General features: G+C 52.4%; 1 protein-coding gene across 1 annotated transcript in view; it reads left to right on the forward strand.

Annotated features, from left to right (window-relative positions):
- WNT3 (Wnt family member 3) overlaps nucleotides 1–10,610 on the forward strand; it is a gene marked incomplete at its 3' end in the record, with an annotated part of 50,370 nt that extends 39,760 nt beyond the window's left edge. Inside the window, exons 3-4 of the mRNA XM_082070879.1 lie at nucleotides 8,542–8,807; nucleotides 10,131–10,610. Of these exons, the coding sequence (XP_081927005.1) occupies nucleotides 8,542–8,807; nucleotides 10,131–10,610 (746 nt within the window). The remainder of the gene's footprint in view (nucleotides 1–8,541; nucleotides 8,808–10,130) is intronic.
- Nucleotides 10,611–15,397: the final 4,787 nt, after the last annotated feature.

Below are 15,397 nucleotides of genomic sequence, written 5' to 3' on the forward strand. Positions count from 1 at the left end.
AAACATGCCCTGAAAGGAGGGTGCTGGGGGACATTGGCGACCAACAACCTACCTTATGTCTCAGATGTCCAGTTAGCAAACCAAGACCTTACGTTAAAAGACATTCCCATGAAACTGAACCACGTGGTGGATAAGAAACGTGCCTCCCCTCCATCCAGCCCCGTGGATTTTGTTGACTCCACGCTGAGTTCAGCACAAGGGACGTCTGTAGATGACATCTTGGTTTCACAGCTCCGTAAATGCAAGCAAAACCATTTCCAAAGCTTAACTTCTTTGGGACTGACAAACATTGAGTCTCTGTAGTCCAATTAAGTCTGTTTATCTAAAAGAAATTATTCTTTCCAGCGACACTTTGGAAATGGGTATCTTAAGGTACGGTCTGTCAGAAAATTGAGATATTAGGGTTGAAAGCCAGGACATTAGATTGTTTCCCAATAGTCTCCTGGCATGTGCATATCTCCCAGTGAATCTTTCTTATAAAGCTGTAATATTCTGCATATAAACAGTTCATTATATTTTTTTTCAAGCCTCAGCCTTCTAATAATGGTACAGCTTCCTGAAACATCAGCAGTATATTTCAGTGAAAATGACTCATTTGGGTTAAAGTGATTTCTTGCAGAAATCAGGATCATAAAGTCATATTAGAGTGCTAATAGGGACGTGAGATTCAATTCCCTTCTGTTCCACCAGGATGTATTTTGGGTTAGCTGCTGTATTTACTGTCAAAAAATTTGTCACCAGGGCTTGCCCAAACTTCAGCACCTACAAGATCCGAAATTTTCCTAAAAACTATAATTAAAAGCTACTGTAAAAAATTTCAAACACGTTATGAAAGAACTGCTATGGCATTCAGGCACTGAATATCTCTCACCACCATTTCTGTCAGCATGAAAGCACTGAAAAATTGGATTTGAACCATCCTCCCCATAATGAGCAAACTTAACTTTGAATTTATGAAGAATATTTTAAGATTCTTTCAGCTGCAGACTAGAGCAAAGCCCCATGCATGGACATGCCTCAACACTGCCGTGCACTCCGGGCTGACAATGTAAAATATCACCCATAGCTCTGAAACTCTTCTGACAGATGGAGAAAAATTATCGAGCACATTTGTTATACAGCTCTCCCGATCAAACCCTGACGCATCGATACTCTCCTAGACAGCACTGTCAGGCAATTAGCTTGAAAAATGTATTTATTATGGTGTCTCAGTAACCAGTAAGTAGAACAGTTAAAAATAAACAGTATCATCTGCAAATAGCGATACATCAAAGTCCAACCCATTTGATTGTGGTTATTATTTACTTTCCAAAATGTGCTAATGTCTTTTCACCGCCGCCTCGAAAATTAATGAGCAGAGACGGGATTGGACTCATTTCATCTATGCAGGAATGTCTAACACCAGGAAAGCCTTTGCGATTCCCAAAGTTCGCTTTCTCAGCTGAAGGAAGAGAGAATGTTGGCGATAAATGGTGTTTTCTCCGGCCCTGATAGATCTCGTTAGCTGTGATGAATCTGGGGAGCAACACGGCTCATCCCGGACAGGGGGATGGGGTCGCTGGACACTCCTGTTCTGTCACAGCATCACCTGGGCTGTGGCCCCGTTGTCCTTGGTTGCAGCCACAGCAGAAATCGAGGAGTTTGAGCCCAAAACCTGGAACTGGGATCTGCGATCACCCCGGCCGCGTGTTTTACATCTGGCCCAGCCCTGAGCCATGTCAGCTGTGGCTGTGCTCACTCCCTGGCTTCCAGGACACATAGAGGGGTGTAACCCCATAAACTAAGAATCATTAATTCATAGTGAGACTCAAACTATGATGAGAATCACTCTTGCAGTTTGCGCTGTGCATTAGGCCGATAGGCATGAAACACTAAGCCCAAAATAGCCAGTATTTAAGCTATGATAACTACCTGGATGAAATCACCTCTAAGTATCAAAGAGCAACATTTAGGTTAATCTCATCTACTGCTCCCTTAGGTAGATTGAAGTTACTTTGGAAAAAACTTCAAAGGTGTAGTTCTCGCTACAATAGCATGGAAGAATCATTTCTAATACAGCTTGAAAAGAAATTGAGGATAATTTCATTTTAAAGGAGTTGCAAAAATGTTAATCACAGTTGCTTCAATTCAGAGATTAGCCTGAAGAGCGACGTGTGGGAAAGAGAGGGACCCTCTCACGGCACAAGGGTTCAAGCCTTTCTTGGTTCCTCTTGGGCACATCACCGGTGTTGAGGGCTGGTGTCAGCACCGGAGCCCAGGGCATTTGGTTTCCTAGGGCCACTGATTATCTTCCTGCATGTTTTCTTTTGTGCGTGTCTTCTCCTAACCTAGGCTATGGAAAAAAAGAAAAAAAAAAAAAGAAAATAACCCCAGAATGTGGGGTAAGATCATGTTTTTACAAGCAAATTCTCCAAGATGATTTATACTGCAGGTGTGCAGTCTGGGACAAGGAGGGAAGAAAAACCTGCTTTCCCCCCTCTCTTTTCTCCCTCCCTTTTCTTTTTAAACTAAGGTCAGTTTTTATTAAAAGACAATGTCTCTTCCAGCCAAGTCCTACCCCAAAGCCAAGGTTGAGCCAACATCCAGGTGACTTACTGCTGCTCTGGATGGGTGAGCAATTACCATTCTCTGCGTCGGTGATAAAGACTGGGATTTTGGTTCAAGTACAGTGCCCCAAAAGAGCTGTTTGTGAGTGCAGGAGGCAGGAACACCCCACAGGCATCTGGAGACCAACTCCTGAGACAGAGAAAAGGTCCCTGAGCTGCAGGCAGGATGGGACCTGCAGGAGCCTCAGCAAGATGAGACATTCCCCCACATCTTGAGCGAAGGGGAACGGCTCTTCCCCCGCCACCTCGCAACCCGGCTGCCCTTTGCTCTCTCTCCAGCAAGACCACAGAATCATAGAATCACAGGATGGTTTGGGTTGAAGGACCTTCCCAGCCCCCTCAGTGCCCCCCCTGCCATGAGCAGGGACATCTTCACCAGCTCAGGTTGCTCAGAGCCCCGTCCAGCCTGGCCTGGGATGTCTCCAGGGATGGTTCATCTACCACCTCTCTGGCCAACCAGGCCAGGCTCTCACCACCCTCAGGGACAACAATTCCTTCCTCATGGCCAGCCCAAATCTGTAGATTAAATCTAGTTTCAAATCCTCACCCCTTGTCCTATTGCAACAGGCCCTGCTCAAAAGTCTGTCCCCATCTTCCTTCTTGGCCAATGTAAGTATAAAAAGGCCGCACTAAGGTCTCCCCGGAGCTTCTCTTCTCAGCTGAACACCCCAGCTCTCTCACCTGTCCCCCAGCAGAGCTGTTCCAGCCTCGGGTCATTCCTGGGGCTCCTCTGGCCCCTCTCCAGCAGCTCCATGTGTGTCCTGTGCTGAGGACCCAGAGCTGGACCAGCACTGCAGGGGGGTCTCACCAGAGTGGGGCAGAGGGGCAGGATCCCCCCAGACCTGCTGCCCACGGGGCTGGGGATGCAGCCCAGGGGATGATCGACCTGCTGGGCTGCAAGATGCTACCAGTTCTCCAGAAAGGTCCCTCCCAGCCCCAGCGGGGCTGCAGACTTTGCCAGCGGCGCCGGCCGGGCCGCGTCTCGCCGTGCGCGGCTGCGAGGGGCGCGACGGCCGCGGGGCAGGTGCAGGACGCGCAGCTGGGCCCACGCTGCCTCTCGGGTCCTTGTGTGCTGGGCTAAGCCCCTGACACGAGCTGTGAAAAGGCAGACCCGCACCACGATAACCCATGGCTTTTCTCAGCCATGACACTCGCAGTCATTTGCATCTAAACAGGGGTGTGTGGGATCAGGGGCTGTCTTGATATAAACTCAACAGCTTAAAGGGAGGGGGAGGGAAAGGAGAGAGGGAGAGAGAAAAATAAGCTTATACTGATGAGAAAGAGCTAAGCTTCCTCCCCTACTGTGAGGCAGGGCGAGCGATACCATCCCAGCGCCGCAGTCGTTTCAAATCGCTGCCGCATTCACACGCCCTTTAGCCATTCTGATCCGGTGGCGGGGGGCTGGGGAGAGCCATCAATAGGGATTTCCCAGCCGGGCTGGCGGGATTGGAGGGTGACGGCAGGACAGGGGAACATTGCCCCGTTGCTACGAGGTGCTCCTGGGGAATGCCAGTGCTCTGTGCCGTGGGTACGCTGGCCGGCGGAAACATTCCGTATTATGCTGGTAATACAGTGTGACACCGCGGGAACAATGGCAAATTGAGTGTCCCAGCAGGTAACGGGCCCGGCTGGGAGACAGTCGCAGTGGTGCACTGTCAAGACGGCTCTAATCCTCCCTCGCCAGCCCCTCCCCTGGTTCTGGGAACGCTGCTCCCGCATTTCGTCTCTGGGAAATTCTCCCGGCTCCTCGCCCAGGCCCAGGGGAGGATTTCAAGGCGAAGGCGTCTGTGTGCGCAGCTCGCTCGCCCCGGCCCGGCATCGCGCCCAGAGCTCGCCGGGCAGACGCGCGGTCACGGGGGTGCCGGGGCAGCCGGACAGGGCTGCACCCCCGGCGCGGCTTCACGGCGTCTGTGCCCACGGCGGCACCGGCCCGGCTCCGCTCCCGCCCCAGCATCCGCGCTCTGAGCAGGGACTCACAAAACACGGCTCCCCATCCCGTGCCCGTCGCTTTTTCACACCCCCGGGATGGAAAGCGAAGGCATGTCAGCACGGAGAGTGGCTCGTGTCCTCCCCCTCTGCCCCCGAGCTGTCCTGGTCTGAGGCCAGAAGGGCTCGCTGGCTCCTCTAATCTGATCTGCTTTAGATCACGGGCCACCCAAAGAGCCTTTGTCAGGCCGAAACGCTCCACTTGGAGCAGTGATCTTCAACCGGTGGCCACAGCCCCCAGTGGTCCCCGTGTAAGCTGCTGGTGGAAGGGACCTAAGGAAAACCTCAGTAGGTAGAGGTTGGATCTCTGCTGGCACATGAGAGGTGGGGAGGGCAAGGAGGGAAGAATTTCAATTAAAAGAAACTAAAAACCATAGTGTGGTCCCACTGGCAGTGACAGGGTTGAGCAGACCCGGTTTAGGATCACGTTGACATCTAGAGCCAAGTTCCCCACGGTGCAGCAGAGGAGGGACACACGTCTCTGCAGCCGGCATGTCCGCACGAGCTGCCTCTTTTGATTGCCAGTACGGGGTGAAATCCGGTGGGTTTGAGACTCCTGATTTTTGGATACTACATCCCATCTCTGAAAAGAGGCCAAGGAGCAGGACCTGGTGCAGCAAAGACCTTCCTGGAGCATGAGGCGAGAGCGGGTGAGGGGTGCGCAGGAGCCGAGAGGACGGGTCATGGCTCCTGCTCGGGAGGAGGGAGAGTCTCCAAGGTGGTCTGAGTCGGGGGAACATTCTGGCTTCGTCCCACGTCCACTGATGACTGTCCTGATCATTTGGTGCAGCTACACCCACCAGGCAGCCGGGACCATCTGCAGCAGCGGTTCCCCAGCACCGTGGCCCCTGATCCTCAGCACCTCCCCTGTCTCCGGCCACGAGGCTGGATGGACTCAAACATCTACTCTGAATTGAAACACCTAAGTCTCCATCTTTATAAGATGCCACGCAGGGTTGAAGCACTGCGGTGTCATTCACCAGGGTGCTGCATTTCTGCAGAGTGCGGCACACCAGGACACACGGTTCAACCAGAGAGACTCTGAACCAAAACTCGTCCCCAAGGAGAAAGTTGAGTGAGATGTTATTTTGCACGTGATTGGGAAAGTCTGTATTTAGTAAAGACCTGCTCAAGTCAGTGGCCAAACTCCTGTTGATTTCAAAATGAGTAGAATTAGTACAACACTGCCTGCCATAAATGAGAGATAGAGATAGAGATAGAGATAGAGGTAGAGGTAGAGATAGAGATAGAGATGAGATAGAGATAGAGATAGAGATAGAGATAGAGATAGAGATAGAGATAGAGATAGAGATAGAGATAGAGATAGAGATAGAGATAGAGATAGAGATAGAGATAGAGATAGAGATAGAGATAGAGATAGAGATAGAGATGATAGAGATAGAGATAGAGATAGAGACAGAGATGATAGAGATAGATAGAGATAGAGATAGAGATAGAGATAGAGATAGAGATAGAGATAGAGATAGAGATAGAGATAGAGATAGAGATAGAGATAGATAGAGATAGAGAGAGAGAGAGAGAGAGAGAGAGATAGAGAGATAGAGATAGATAGATAGATAGATAGATAGATAGATAGATAGATAGATAGATAGACAGATAACAACAAGGAAGCTTTAAGACCATCCTGAGCAGGGCTCTGTAGCTCAACAGCCAGGCCACTACTGCAAGAACCCACACTCCAAGTCCAGGGACCAAGGTTTCTGTCAGAAATTCTGGCAGAATTTGGTTCTCCTCACCTTTCTGGAAAGAGGAATCAAACCCCGGCACAGATGGGCAGCCAGGCTGGTGGGTGTAATGGACGTTTCTGGAAAGACTTAACAAATGTTGCTCTTCAACCACAATAAAATGGAAATTTTGCTTTCTGCAAGCACTAAGGAGTAAATACAGAGACCATTGAAAGCTACTTGAAGATGGAAGTCAATGTGAGCAGAGGAACAAATTGGATGGGCTTTAATCTGAGTTGAATATGCAAAGTTGTTACCATTGTCCTGCTTTCAAACCAGTGGAAGAGCCACCCGTGAGAGCACCAGCAAGAATACCAGCGCGTTCAGAGCACGTGACAACTTCTGCAACCATCTCCCAAAGCGTTAATATACCAGGACGTACAACGCAGGAAACACCCTTTCCATTTCACCATGTTTTGTCCACTCTCAAACAGAACACAGGACTCCCAAAAACATGTTACTGAACTCACAGACCTCACGGTAGGGAAACGCCACCATATTAAGTGGACAAGGTCATATCCTTCCGTCCCCTCTAAAGCCAGGTCTAGGTGTCCTCACAGTGCTGGTGTTTTGTGCTTGTAGTATCTCAGAATTTCCATCTGGTCGTAGCAGGCCAATAAAATCTGTTTTGACGGCTCCACGGCCGCTGTGGGTGTGGCTGTGCGGTTTGGAACAGCCCCCATGATGCCATCTCAGGAGACTTTCAACTCTGGGCTTGGGTCATTTCCATCCAGAACAGCCCGCCCTGAATTAGATGTTCCTGTGTTCATGGCAACCACCGCTGAGCGAGGAAGGGCCGTGCGGTGGAGGGTACGGTGGCGGGAGGGTTTGGGTCACGATGAAGAGCAGCAGGTCCCCGGTTTCAGGCACTTGAGGCGAGTCTGGAGGCTCCAGGCACAGAGCAGGCGGCTCTGGTCTGGTTTCCCACCCATCCCGTGTGGCCTTGTTGTCCTGCACAGACCCGGCTGCCTATAACATCCAGCCCATGTAAACATCTTTATTACTCCTGGTGCTTTCCCCACACCCACGTGCATTTTGGCTGCTGCCGCCCAAAGTCCAAGTCAGGGCCCCGCAGAATGAGCAGGGAAGGGAAGAGTTTGACAAAGGTGAATCCTGTACCAGGTACCCAGAGAGGTGGTGGCTGAACCATCCCTGGAGACATCCCAGGCCAGGCTGGACGGGGCTCTGAGCACCCTGAGCTGGTGAAGATGTCCCTGCTCATGGCAGGGGGGGCACTGGGGGGCTGGGAACGTCCCTTCAACACAAACCATCTGTGATTCCATGATTCAATGACAGTTGCCCTGCCACGGGCACAGTGGAAGAGGCGATGGACGGAGATGCTCCAGTTCAGCAAACCCATGCACCTCCACCTTCATGTGGATTTTCTGCTTTGTCCCTACCTCCTGCCCAGGTGTCTTTGTTCTGCTGAAACATTTTCTCTATCTGAGCAGGGAAGATCCACGCACGTTCCCAGCTCCCAGCCCACCTGGGCATCCTGGGCAAGTTACTTCATCCTTTCTTCAGCATTCAGCGCTTTAAGGACTTTCTCCAGCTTCGCTCCTTTCAGCCTGTCAAAATCTATTGATGCCGATAGTTAGAGCCTTGAGTTTCATCTGTTTTCCTCCAGGATTGTTTGGTAATTAATGACCAACTTCCTTGTTATCGTCACACTCTCCACTGGTTTTATTCTATTGCTGTAAAGTCACTAGATGTAGTTTAGTCTGGATACATTTAACAGTAATTACTCTCTCTTAGGCTTTTTCTGCCATCACCCATCCTGCGTCACCTGAAACCTGTCCCCATTTCAGCACATGTATGAGCTTCTTCATCTCCCGTTGGACTAACTCCAGCCATGGAGTCCCTCTCTGGGCTTCCAGACCAGGAATTACTCCCGCAATTCTCTTCTGAGGCCCCTCAAGCTCTCACCAACACTTTGTGCATCCATGATGAATCAAATCCTGCACCCATTGTATCTTCATTCGTGACACACAGAGCTGGAATCACTTCTCTCCCACCTACTTCCATCTGCATCCTTCAAAGGGCGACACCAGCAGCACCCGGTTCAGAAAAAATTAATTGAAAAATTAATAAAATAATAACTTTTTTTTGATTTTTAATGAGGTTTAGGTGATGCTGAAGGGGGTTGGGAAGGAAAACAAAAGTGTTGCCTTGACCGATAACCCCATGACTCTGTTTATCTGCAGCCACACGAGAGTCCGCCTTCGTCCACGCCATCGCGTCGGCCGGGGTGGCCTTCGCCGTCACCCGCTCCTGTGCCGAGGGCACGTCCACCATCTGCGGCTGTGACTCCCACCACAAGGGACCTCCGGGAGACGGCTGGAAGTGGGGGGGATGCAGCGAGGACGCCGACTTCGGCGTGTTGGTGTCGCGGGAGTTCGCGGACGCCCGAGAGAACCGCCCGGACGCCCGCTCGGCCATGAACAGGCACAACAACGAGGCCGGCAGGACGGTGAGCGCTCGGAGGGGCCAGAGCTGGTGGTGTCGGCGGGGACGGCCCCGTCTGGCTCCCCATGATGTAACGGGGCCACGATAACGCCCGGGCACGAGCTTTCAAGGGTTATTTTCCAGGGTGCAGCATTTCCACTCCCCAAACAGACGGCTGGGGGTTGAGAAGAGCTAAACACGCCTTGATTCCAGTGCAAACATCTCCCACGTCACCGTGTAGAAACCCAACTCAACTGCCCAAGACCCCGGGTCAACGGCAAAGAGGATTTTCCACCCAAGCTGCTCTTTCCTGTGTGCTCCCTGTTGTAACCTTGTCCCACCCAATGAATCGTGGGACCAGATGATCGTTGTAGGTCCCTTCCAACCGAAATATTCCCTTCCGTTCTGCTGTCAGCAGGTACCTGGGCCACCGTCCACTCTAGGTCATTGGCAAACCCAGCGTGCCTCAACTGTGTTACAGGGAAGCTGTTCAAATGGTGCTTGAAGCAAACACTAGATATTGCTTTTCCACACCCCTGCAGGCAGAGCTGGAAGGGTAGAAGCTTGAAACTCTAATTTGTGTTGACGACAGTTTCCTGTTTAAAAAAAGACTCCATATATATATTAATTTTAGCAAAAATCAGTGATTGTTTTGCTCCACACAAAGTTTCTGAGGTTTCAGCATCATGTCCTTGTATTCACAACTTCATTTACTTTCTAGTGCAAACTGTCAGACTCGGCGCATAAAACGAAGGGTTGTTACCAAAGCTGGGACAAGGGGGTCAGTCTGCATCTACATGTGTCAGAGATGTTCTCCAACCCTCAACTTAGAGAACCAAGAGTGGTTTGGGTTGCAGGGACGTTCCCAGCTCCCCCAGTGCCCCCCCTGCCATGAGCAGGGACATCTTCACCAGCTCAGGTTGCTCAGAGCCCCGTCCAGCCTGGCCTGGGATGTCTCCAGGGATGGTTCAGCCACCACCTCTCTGGCCAACCTGGGCCAGGCTCTCACCACCCTCAGGGACAACAATTCCTTCCTGGGCTCTGTCCACACACACACACACACACAACGACCCATTGAAAGGATCAGACTTTGGGATTAGATTGGATTGGTTTGCTGGTTTGGATAGATGATCAGAGCAGCTGCCCATCTCAGGTTTTTCCAGTGCGATGTCTCCGTCTAGAGATGTTTCTGCCACACACCCAAGCTCCCACACACTTACAACCAGCCGACACTTTCCAGACTAAGCTCAGATCAGACGTTTCAACCCAGGTAGCAAAAGTGGGTGATTGAAACCAAACGCTGGGCATCATAAACCGCTGCTGACCTTGTTTTCTCTCGCCCGCACAGACCATCCTGGACCACATGCACCTGAAGTGCAAGTGCCACGGTCTCTCGGGAAGCTGCGAGGTCAAGACCTGCTGGTGGGCCCAGCCCGATTTCCGGGCAATCGGCGACTACCTGAAGGATAAATACGACAGCGCTTCTGAGATGGTGGTTGAAAAGCACCGTGAATCTCGGGGATGGGTGGAAACTCTTAGGGCCAAGTACGCTCTTTTCAAGCCACCGACGGAGCGGGATCTGGTCTACTATGAGAACTCCCCCAATTTTTGCGAGCCCAACCCGGAGACGGGCTCCTTTGGGACGAGGGACAGAACGTGCAACGTCACCTCCCACGGGATCGACGGCTGCGACCTGCTGTGCTGCGGCCGCGGCCACAACACCAGGACTGAGAAGCGGAAGGAGAAGTGTCACTGCATCTTCCACTGGTGCTGCTACGTGAGCTGCCAGGAGTGCGTACGCGTCTACGACGTCCACACCTGCAAGTAAATGTGGGTAGGTCTCCAACTGACGGGACGTTGCTCCAGAGCAGGGCCAAGGGGCCCATGGACCCTGTGACCCTCCGTGGTGGCCTCACACTTCGGAGGATGGTATCAAACAATCCCAGTGCCCTTGGTCAAGGCAGATACCCCAACACAGCCCAAACCAGTGCTGTGCGGAAGGGTCCCAGCATCTCACCCACACAAGGTGGTGCAAGGCTGGACCCAGCGCTGCAGACACGTTAGATCATCGATTCGCTGACTTTTTTTTTGGCACGACAGACCGTCTGGGGAGCAGCAGGGACAGCGCAGGTCCCGCGGGGCACAGCCATGCCAATGTGCTGCCAATGTCCCCCGGGGTCTGGCCCACGGAGGTGCCAACATGGGGCTTCAGGGGGAAATTAATCTTACGCAGCGAAAGCCGAGCAGACCTGGGCTGCCCTGCCCGCCGCGCGGCCACCCTGGTGCCAGCAGATGTGGTGAGGAGGAGGAAGGAGCCAACCCCTCTATCACCGGCCAGGCTCCCTCCTGCCTCCTCTAAGATGGAGGAGAAACAAACCCCTCTGAGCACAGGAACAGAGCCTCAGAGCCGCCTCTCCTCCCAGCTTTGCCCGCTCTGCTCCCACAGCCCCAAATCTTCTCCTTTAACCCCCCTAAGGGTCAGCAGGACACCGGAGCCCAGAGCTGATCCTCTGGCATGTGGCACACGAGCAGGTGACAGTGGTGAGGCCACCACCCCTCACACGGGGACGAGTTCCAGCCGCCTCCTGGCCCTGCAGCTGCCACAGAGGGTGTTTTTAAGGACCTGGGCAGATCCACCCCATTGATGCACCTGTTTACTAATTGTTCCCTAATATGACTTCATGTCCCAGAGTGAGCCCAGAGCATCTTTCTGGGGACAAGGTACCTGCCAGGTGAGCTGCTACACCAGCTCTGAGCATCAGTAACGGACGGGGAGACAGAAGCCATGGCAAGGGGTCATTTCTGTCCAGGCTTCCTCGTCAGCCTTTCCCCTCCAGACTTGGTCAAACCATTTCCAGAGAGACAAGGGCATAGGGGACAGGAGAACATCATCCATCAGCACAACCCCAGGCAGACCCTCTTCTTCTCTTCTCTTCTCTTCTCTTCTCTTCTCTTCTCTTCTCTTCTCTTCTCTTCTCTTCTCTTCTCTTCTCTTCTCTTCTCTTCTCTTCTCTTCTCTTCTCTTCTCTTTTCTCTTCTCTTCTCTTCTCTTCTCTTCTCCTCCTCTCCTCTCCTCTCCTCTCCTCTCCTCTCCTCTCCTCTCCTCTCCTCTCCTCTCCTCTCCTCTCCTCTCCTCTCCTCTCCTCTCCTCTCCTCTCCTCTCCTCTCCTCTCCTCTCCTCTCCTCTCCTCTCCTCTCCTCTCCTCTCCTCTCCTCTCCTCTCCTCTCCTCTCCTCTCCTCCTTTCTCCTCTCTCCTCCCCTCCCCTCTCCTCTCCGTCTTCTCTTCCTCTTTTCTCCTCTTCCCTTCCCTTCCCGGCCCCAGGGGTGGCTGGACACGTCCCACAAGCCACCTCAGTGCAGAGGAATCAGTGTTTGTCCCTCCCCAGGCCACATCCCCCCCTCAACCACATCCCCCACATCTCGGGCTGGCATCTTCATGGCATATCAAACCTTAAATATTCTCCCTGTCCTGTGGGCTCCTCTGCAGCTGATGAGGAGCAATAACCACGTTCCAACACGGCTCCTCACGCACCAGTGATTTAACACAGAAATAAGTCCAAACCATTAAAGCTGTGTCTTTACTCCCCACACTCTCCAGAGCAGCACACGGCGCTGCAAAGAGCAATAAAACGGGTGCAAAACGCCCGGGGTGGAGCACAGGACACGGTCCCGACCCCCGACCCGCGCTGGAGGGAATCGGAGCCAAGTTCTGGGTCTGAGGAACCGCCGGGTCCAGCGGCCGCGGGAATCGGAGACCCCAGGAGAGCCCTGGGAACCCCCGGCCCAGAATCAGCTCTTCCGATATGCATTCTATTTAAAAGTATATATTAAATCCTGTGTCTGGAAAGACTCCAAGTACCTGACTTCAAACAAAATCCCTTGTTTGGTTGGTTGGTTTTGTTTTTGTTTTTTAATCAAGAAAAGGTATTTAATATTAAATAGAACATTTATTGCCTTGTAATTATTTTACTGTAGCCAGGTATTCTAGCACTGAATGGAAGATCTTTTTCCACCAATCTGCTGTATCCAAAGTTTTGTATAAAGCTGTAGAAGTCAATTTCTTTTTTATTTTATATTCAGAAAATGTCTCTTTTATAAGCATTATTTATTATACAATGTATATACTTGAGTTAACTAAGATTATATATTATATAAATATATATATTTGGAGAAAAATATATTTCAACTTGCTTTTCTTTTTGTGGTACGTCATTAAAGAGAAGGTAAAAAACCCACCAAAAATAAGCACTTGCCGGCTGTGTGTTGCCTCTGGAGGTGCTTTGAGTCCTGCTGGACATTGCGGGCGCTGGGTCGGCATCAGCTTCTCAGGCACAGGGACGGTCACGGGAACGCAGGACGATGATGGCAAAACGCAGCAAATATGGGAGATCTGACATCCGAACGCTAAGATTTTTATCTCTAGAGCATCACCGCACCGTGTGCGTACAACTCGGGATTAGTGCGTTAAAAGGGGCTTTGGACTCCGTGTCCTCGCCCCGCTGGCGCTCGCAGGCTGGCACTGAATCCCGTGATGGTTGGACAGATGATTAACGGAGCAAAGCATCTCCCGTGTGAGGAAAGGCTGAGGAGCTGGGGCTCTGGAGCTGGACAAGAGGAGCCTGAGGGGGGACTCATTCCTGGGGATCAAGATGGAAAGGGGGAGTGTCAGGAGGATGGAGCCAGGCTCTTCTGGTGACAACCAGTGACAGGACAAGGGGCAATGGGTGCAAACTGGAACACAGGAGGTTCCATTTAGAGATGAGAAGCAACTTGTTCCTGGTGAGGGTGGCAGAGCCTGGCCCAGGCTGCCCAGGGGGGTTGTGGAGTCTCCTTCTGTGCAGACATTCCAACCCGCCTGGACACCTTCCTGTGTAACCTCATCTGGGTGTTCCTGCTCCATGGGGGGATTGCACTGGATGAGCTTTCCAGGGCCCTTCCAACCCCTGACATTCTGGGATTCTGTGATCCAAATTTTCTCATAGAAAAACATCTCCTGTCCATGGATAACTCTGTGGGAGCCTTTGCAGCATCTCCTGTACATTAACAACGCTTTTAAGCGCCGTTTTCCACAGCAAATACACCCATCTGAAGGGTAAAAAAACCACCAACAAACTAAAAATCGTTCTGTATTTCTACACCAATCCCCAATTTCTACACAAAAGTGACACTGGCCTTCTTGCGGAGCGCTGCCCCACACACCGCGCTGCTCGTGCGCAACGTTCCAGCTCCGCTTCACCCCACGCGCTGCTGAACACCCAGAGGAGCACAAACCCAGCCCGGAGCTCAACGGCTTCACCAGCTCCCGTGTCCATCCCTCACCCCAACCCAACCCCAGCGCTCTCAAACACATTTGTCTCTGGTGAACAGCTCAACTCGTGGCACAGTCACGTTTCTGGAAGGTTTGGGAAAAAGCAGCAACAGAAGGGGATGGAGAATCTGGTCCTTATTGCTTAAGGCGAAAGTTCTCACTGCAAAGCGCAGGGTGTCGTAGGGAGGACGTGGCGGGGAGGGGGTGCCAGAGTCATCCTCTTGTGCCACCTGCAGGAAACACCTTGGGTGGAGCCCTCGGGGAGGCTGGAACGGGTGGGATGTCACACCCAGCAGTGTGACCGGGTTTTCCAGCGTGTCCTTGTGCAAGTGTGATATCCCTGACTCACCCACACGCACACGTGTTCATCTGTGGGGCCTCCGCAGCACCACGAGGTCCAGAAACCTCTTGAACTGGACCAGAGGTCTTCACAGGCAGCTCCTTCAAAACTCAGCACAGGTTGGGGGACCTGCTGGGAGCAGCTCTGCAGAGGGACCTGGGAGTTCTGGTCAACAACAGGGTGACCGTGAGTCACCAATGTGCCCGTGTGGCCAAGAGGCCAATGGGACCTGGGGTGTGTGAGGAAGAGTGTGAGCAGCAGGTCAGGGAGGGGAATCCTCCCCCTCTGCTCTGCCCTGGGGAGGCCACATCTGCACAACGGGGGCCAGTGCTGGGCTCCCCAGTTTGAGAAGGACAAGGAACCACTGCAGAGAGTCCAGGGAGGGACACAAAGATGCTGAGGGCTCTGGAGCATCTTTGTGATGGGGAGACACTGAGAGAGCTGGGGCTGTGGAGCTGGAGAAGAGAAGCTGAGAGGGATCTGCTCAATGGGATCAATATCTCAGGGTGGGTGTCAGAGGATGGACCAGACTCTGTTCAGTGGTGCCCAACGCCAGGGTGAGGGGCAACGGGCACAGACTGAAACACAGGAGGCTCCATCTGAACACAAGGAGAAACTTCTTTCCTTTGCGGTGCCAGAGCCTGGCCCAGGCTGCCCAGAGCGGGTGTGGAGTCTCCTTCTCTGAGACATTCAAACCCCCTGGGATCCTGTGTGATCTGCTCTGTGACCCTGCGTGAGCAGGTGGGGCTGGGGATCTACAGGGATCCTGCAGCCCAACCAGCCTGGGATCCTGTGAAGATGAGCCCTGGTGAACCCATCCAGGCCAAGGGTCCATTCGATCCATCCCTGCTCAGGTACAACCTGAACACCCCTCTGGCCACCAGCAGCCCAGGAACAGCTTTGCCACCATCACCCCACACACCCACCCCTGCCCCACCGGCACCAAAGACACAGACGTCTCCCAGA

Source organism: Streptopelia decaocto, assembly GCF_964273445.1.
Source record: "Streptopelia decaocto genome assembly, chromosome: 22".
Taxonomy (NCBI): Eukaryota; Metazoa; Chordata; class Aves; order Columbiformes; family Columbidae; genus Streptopelia; species Streptopelia decaocto.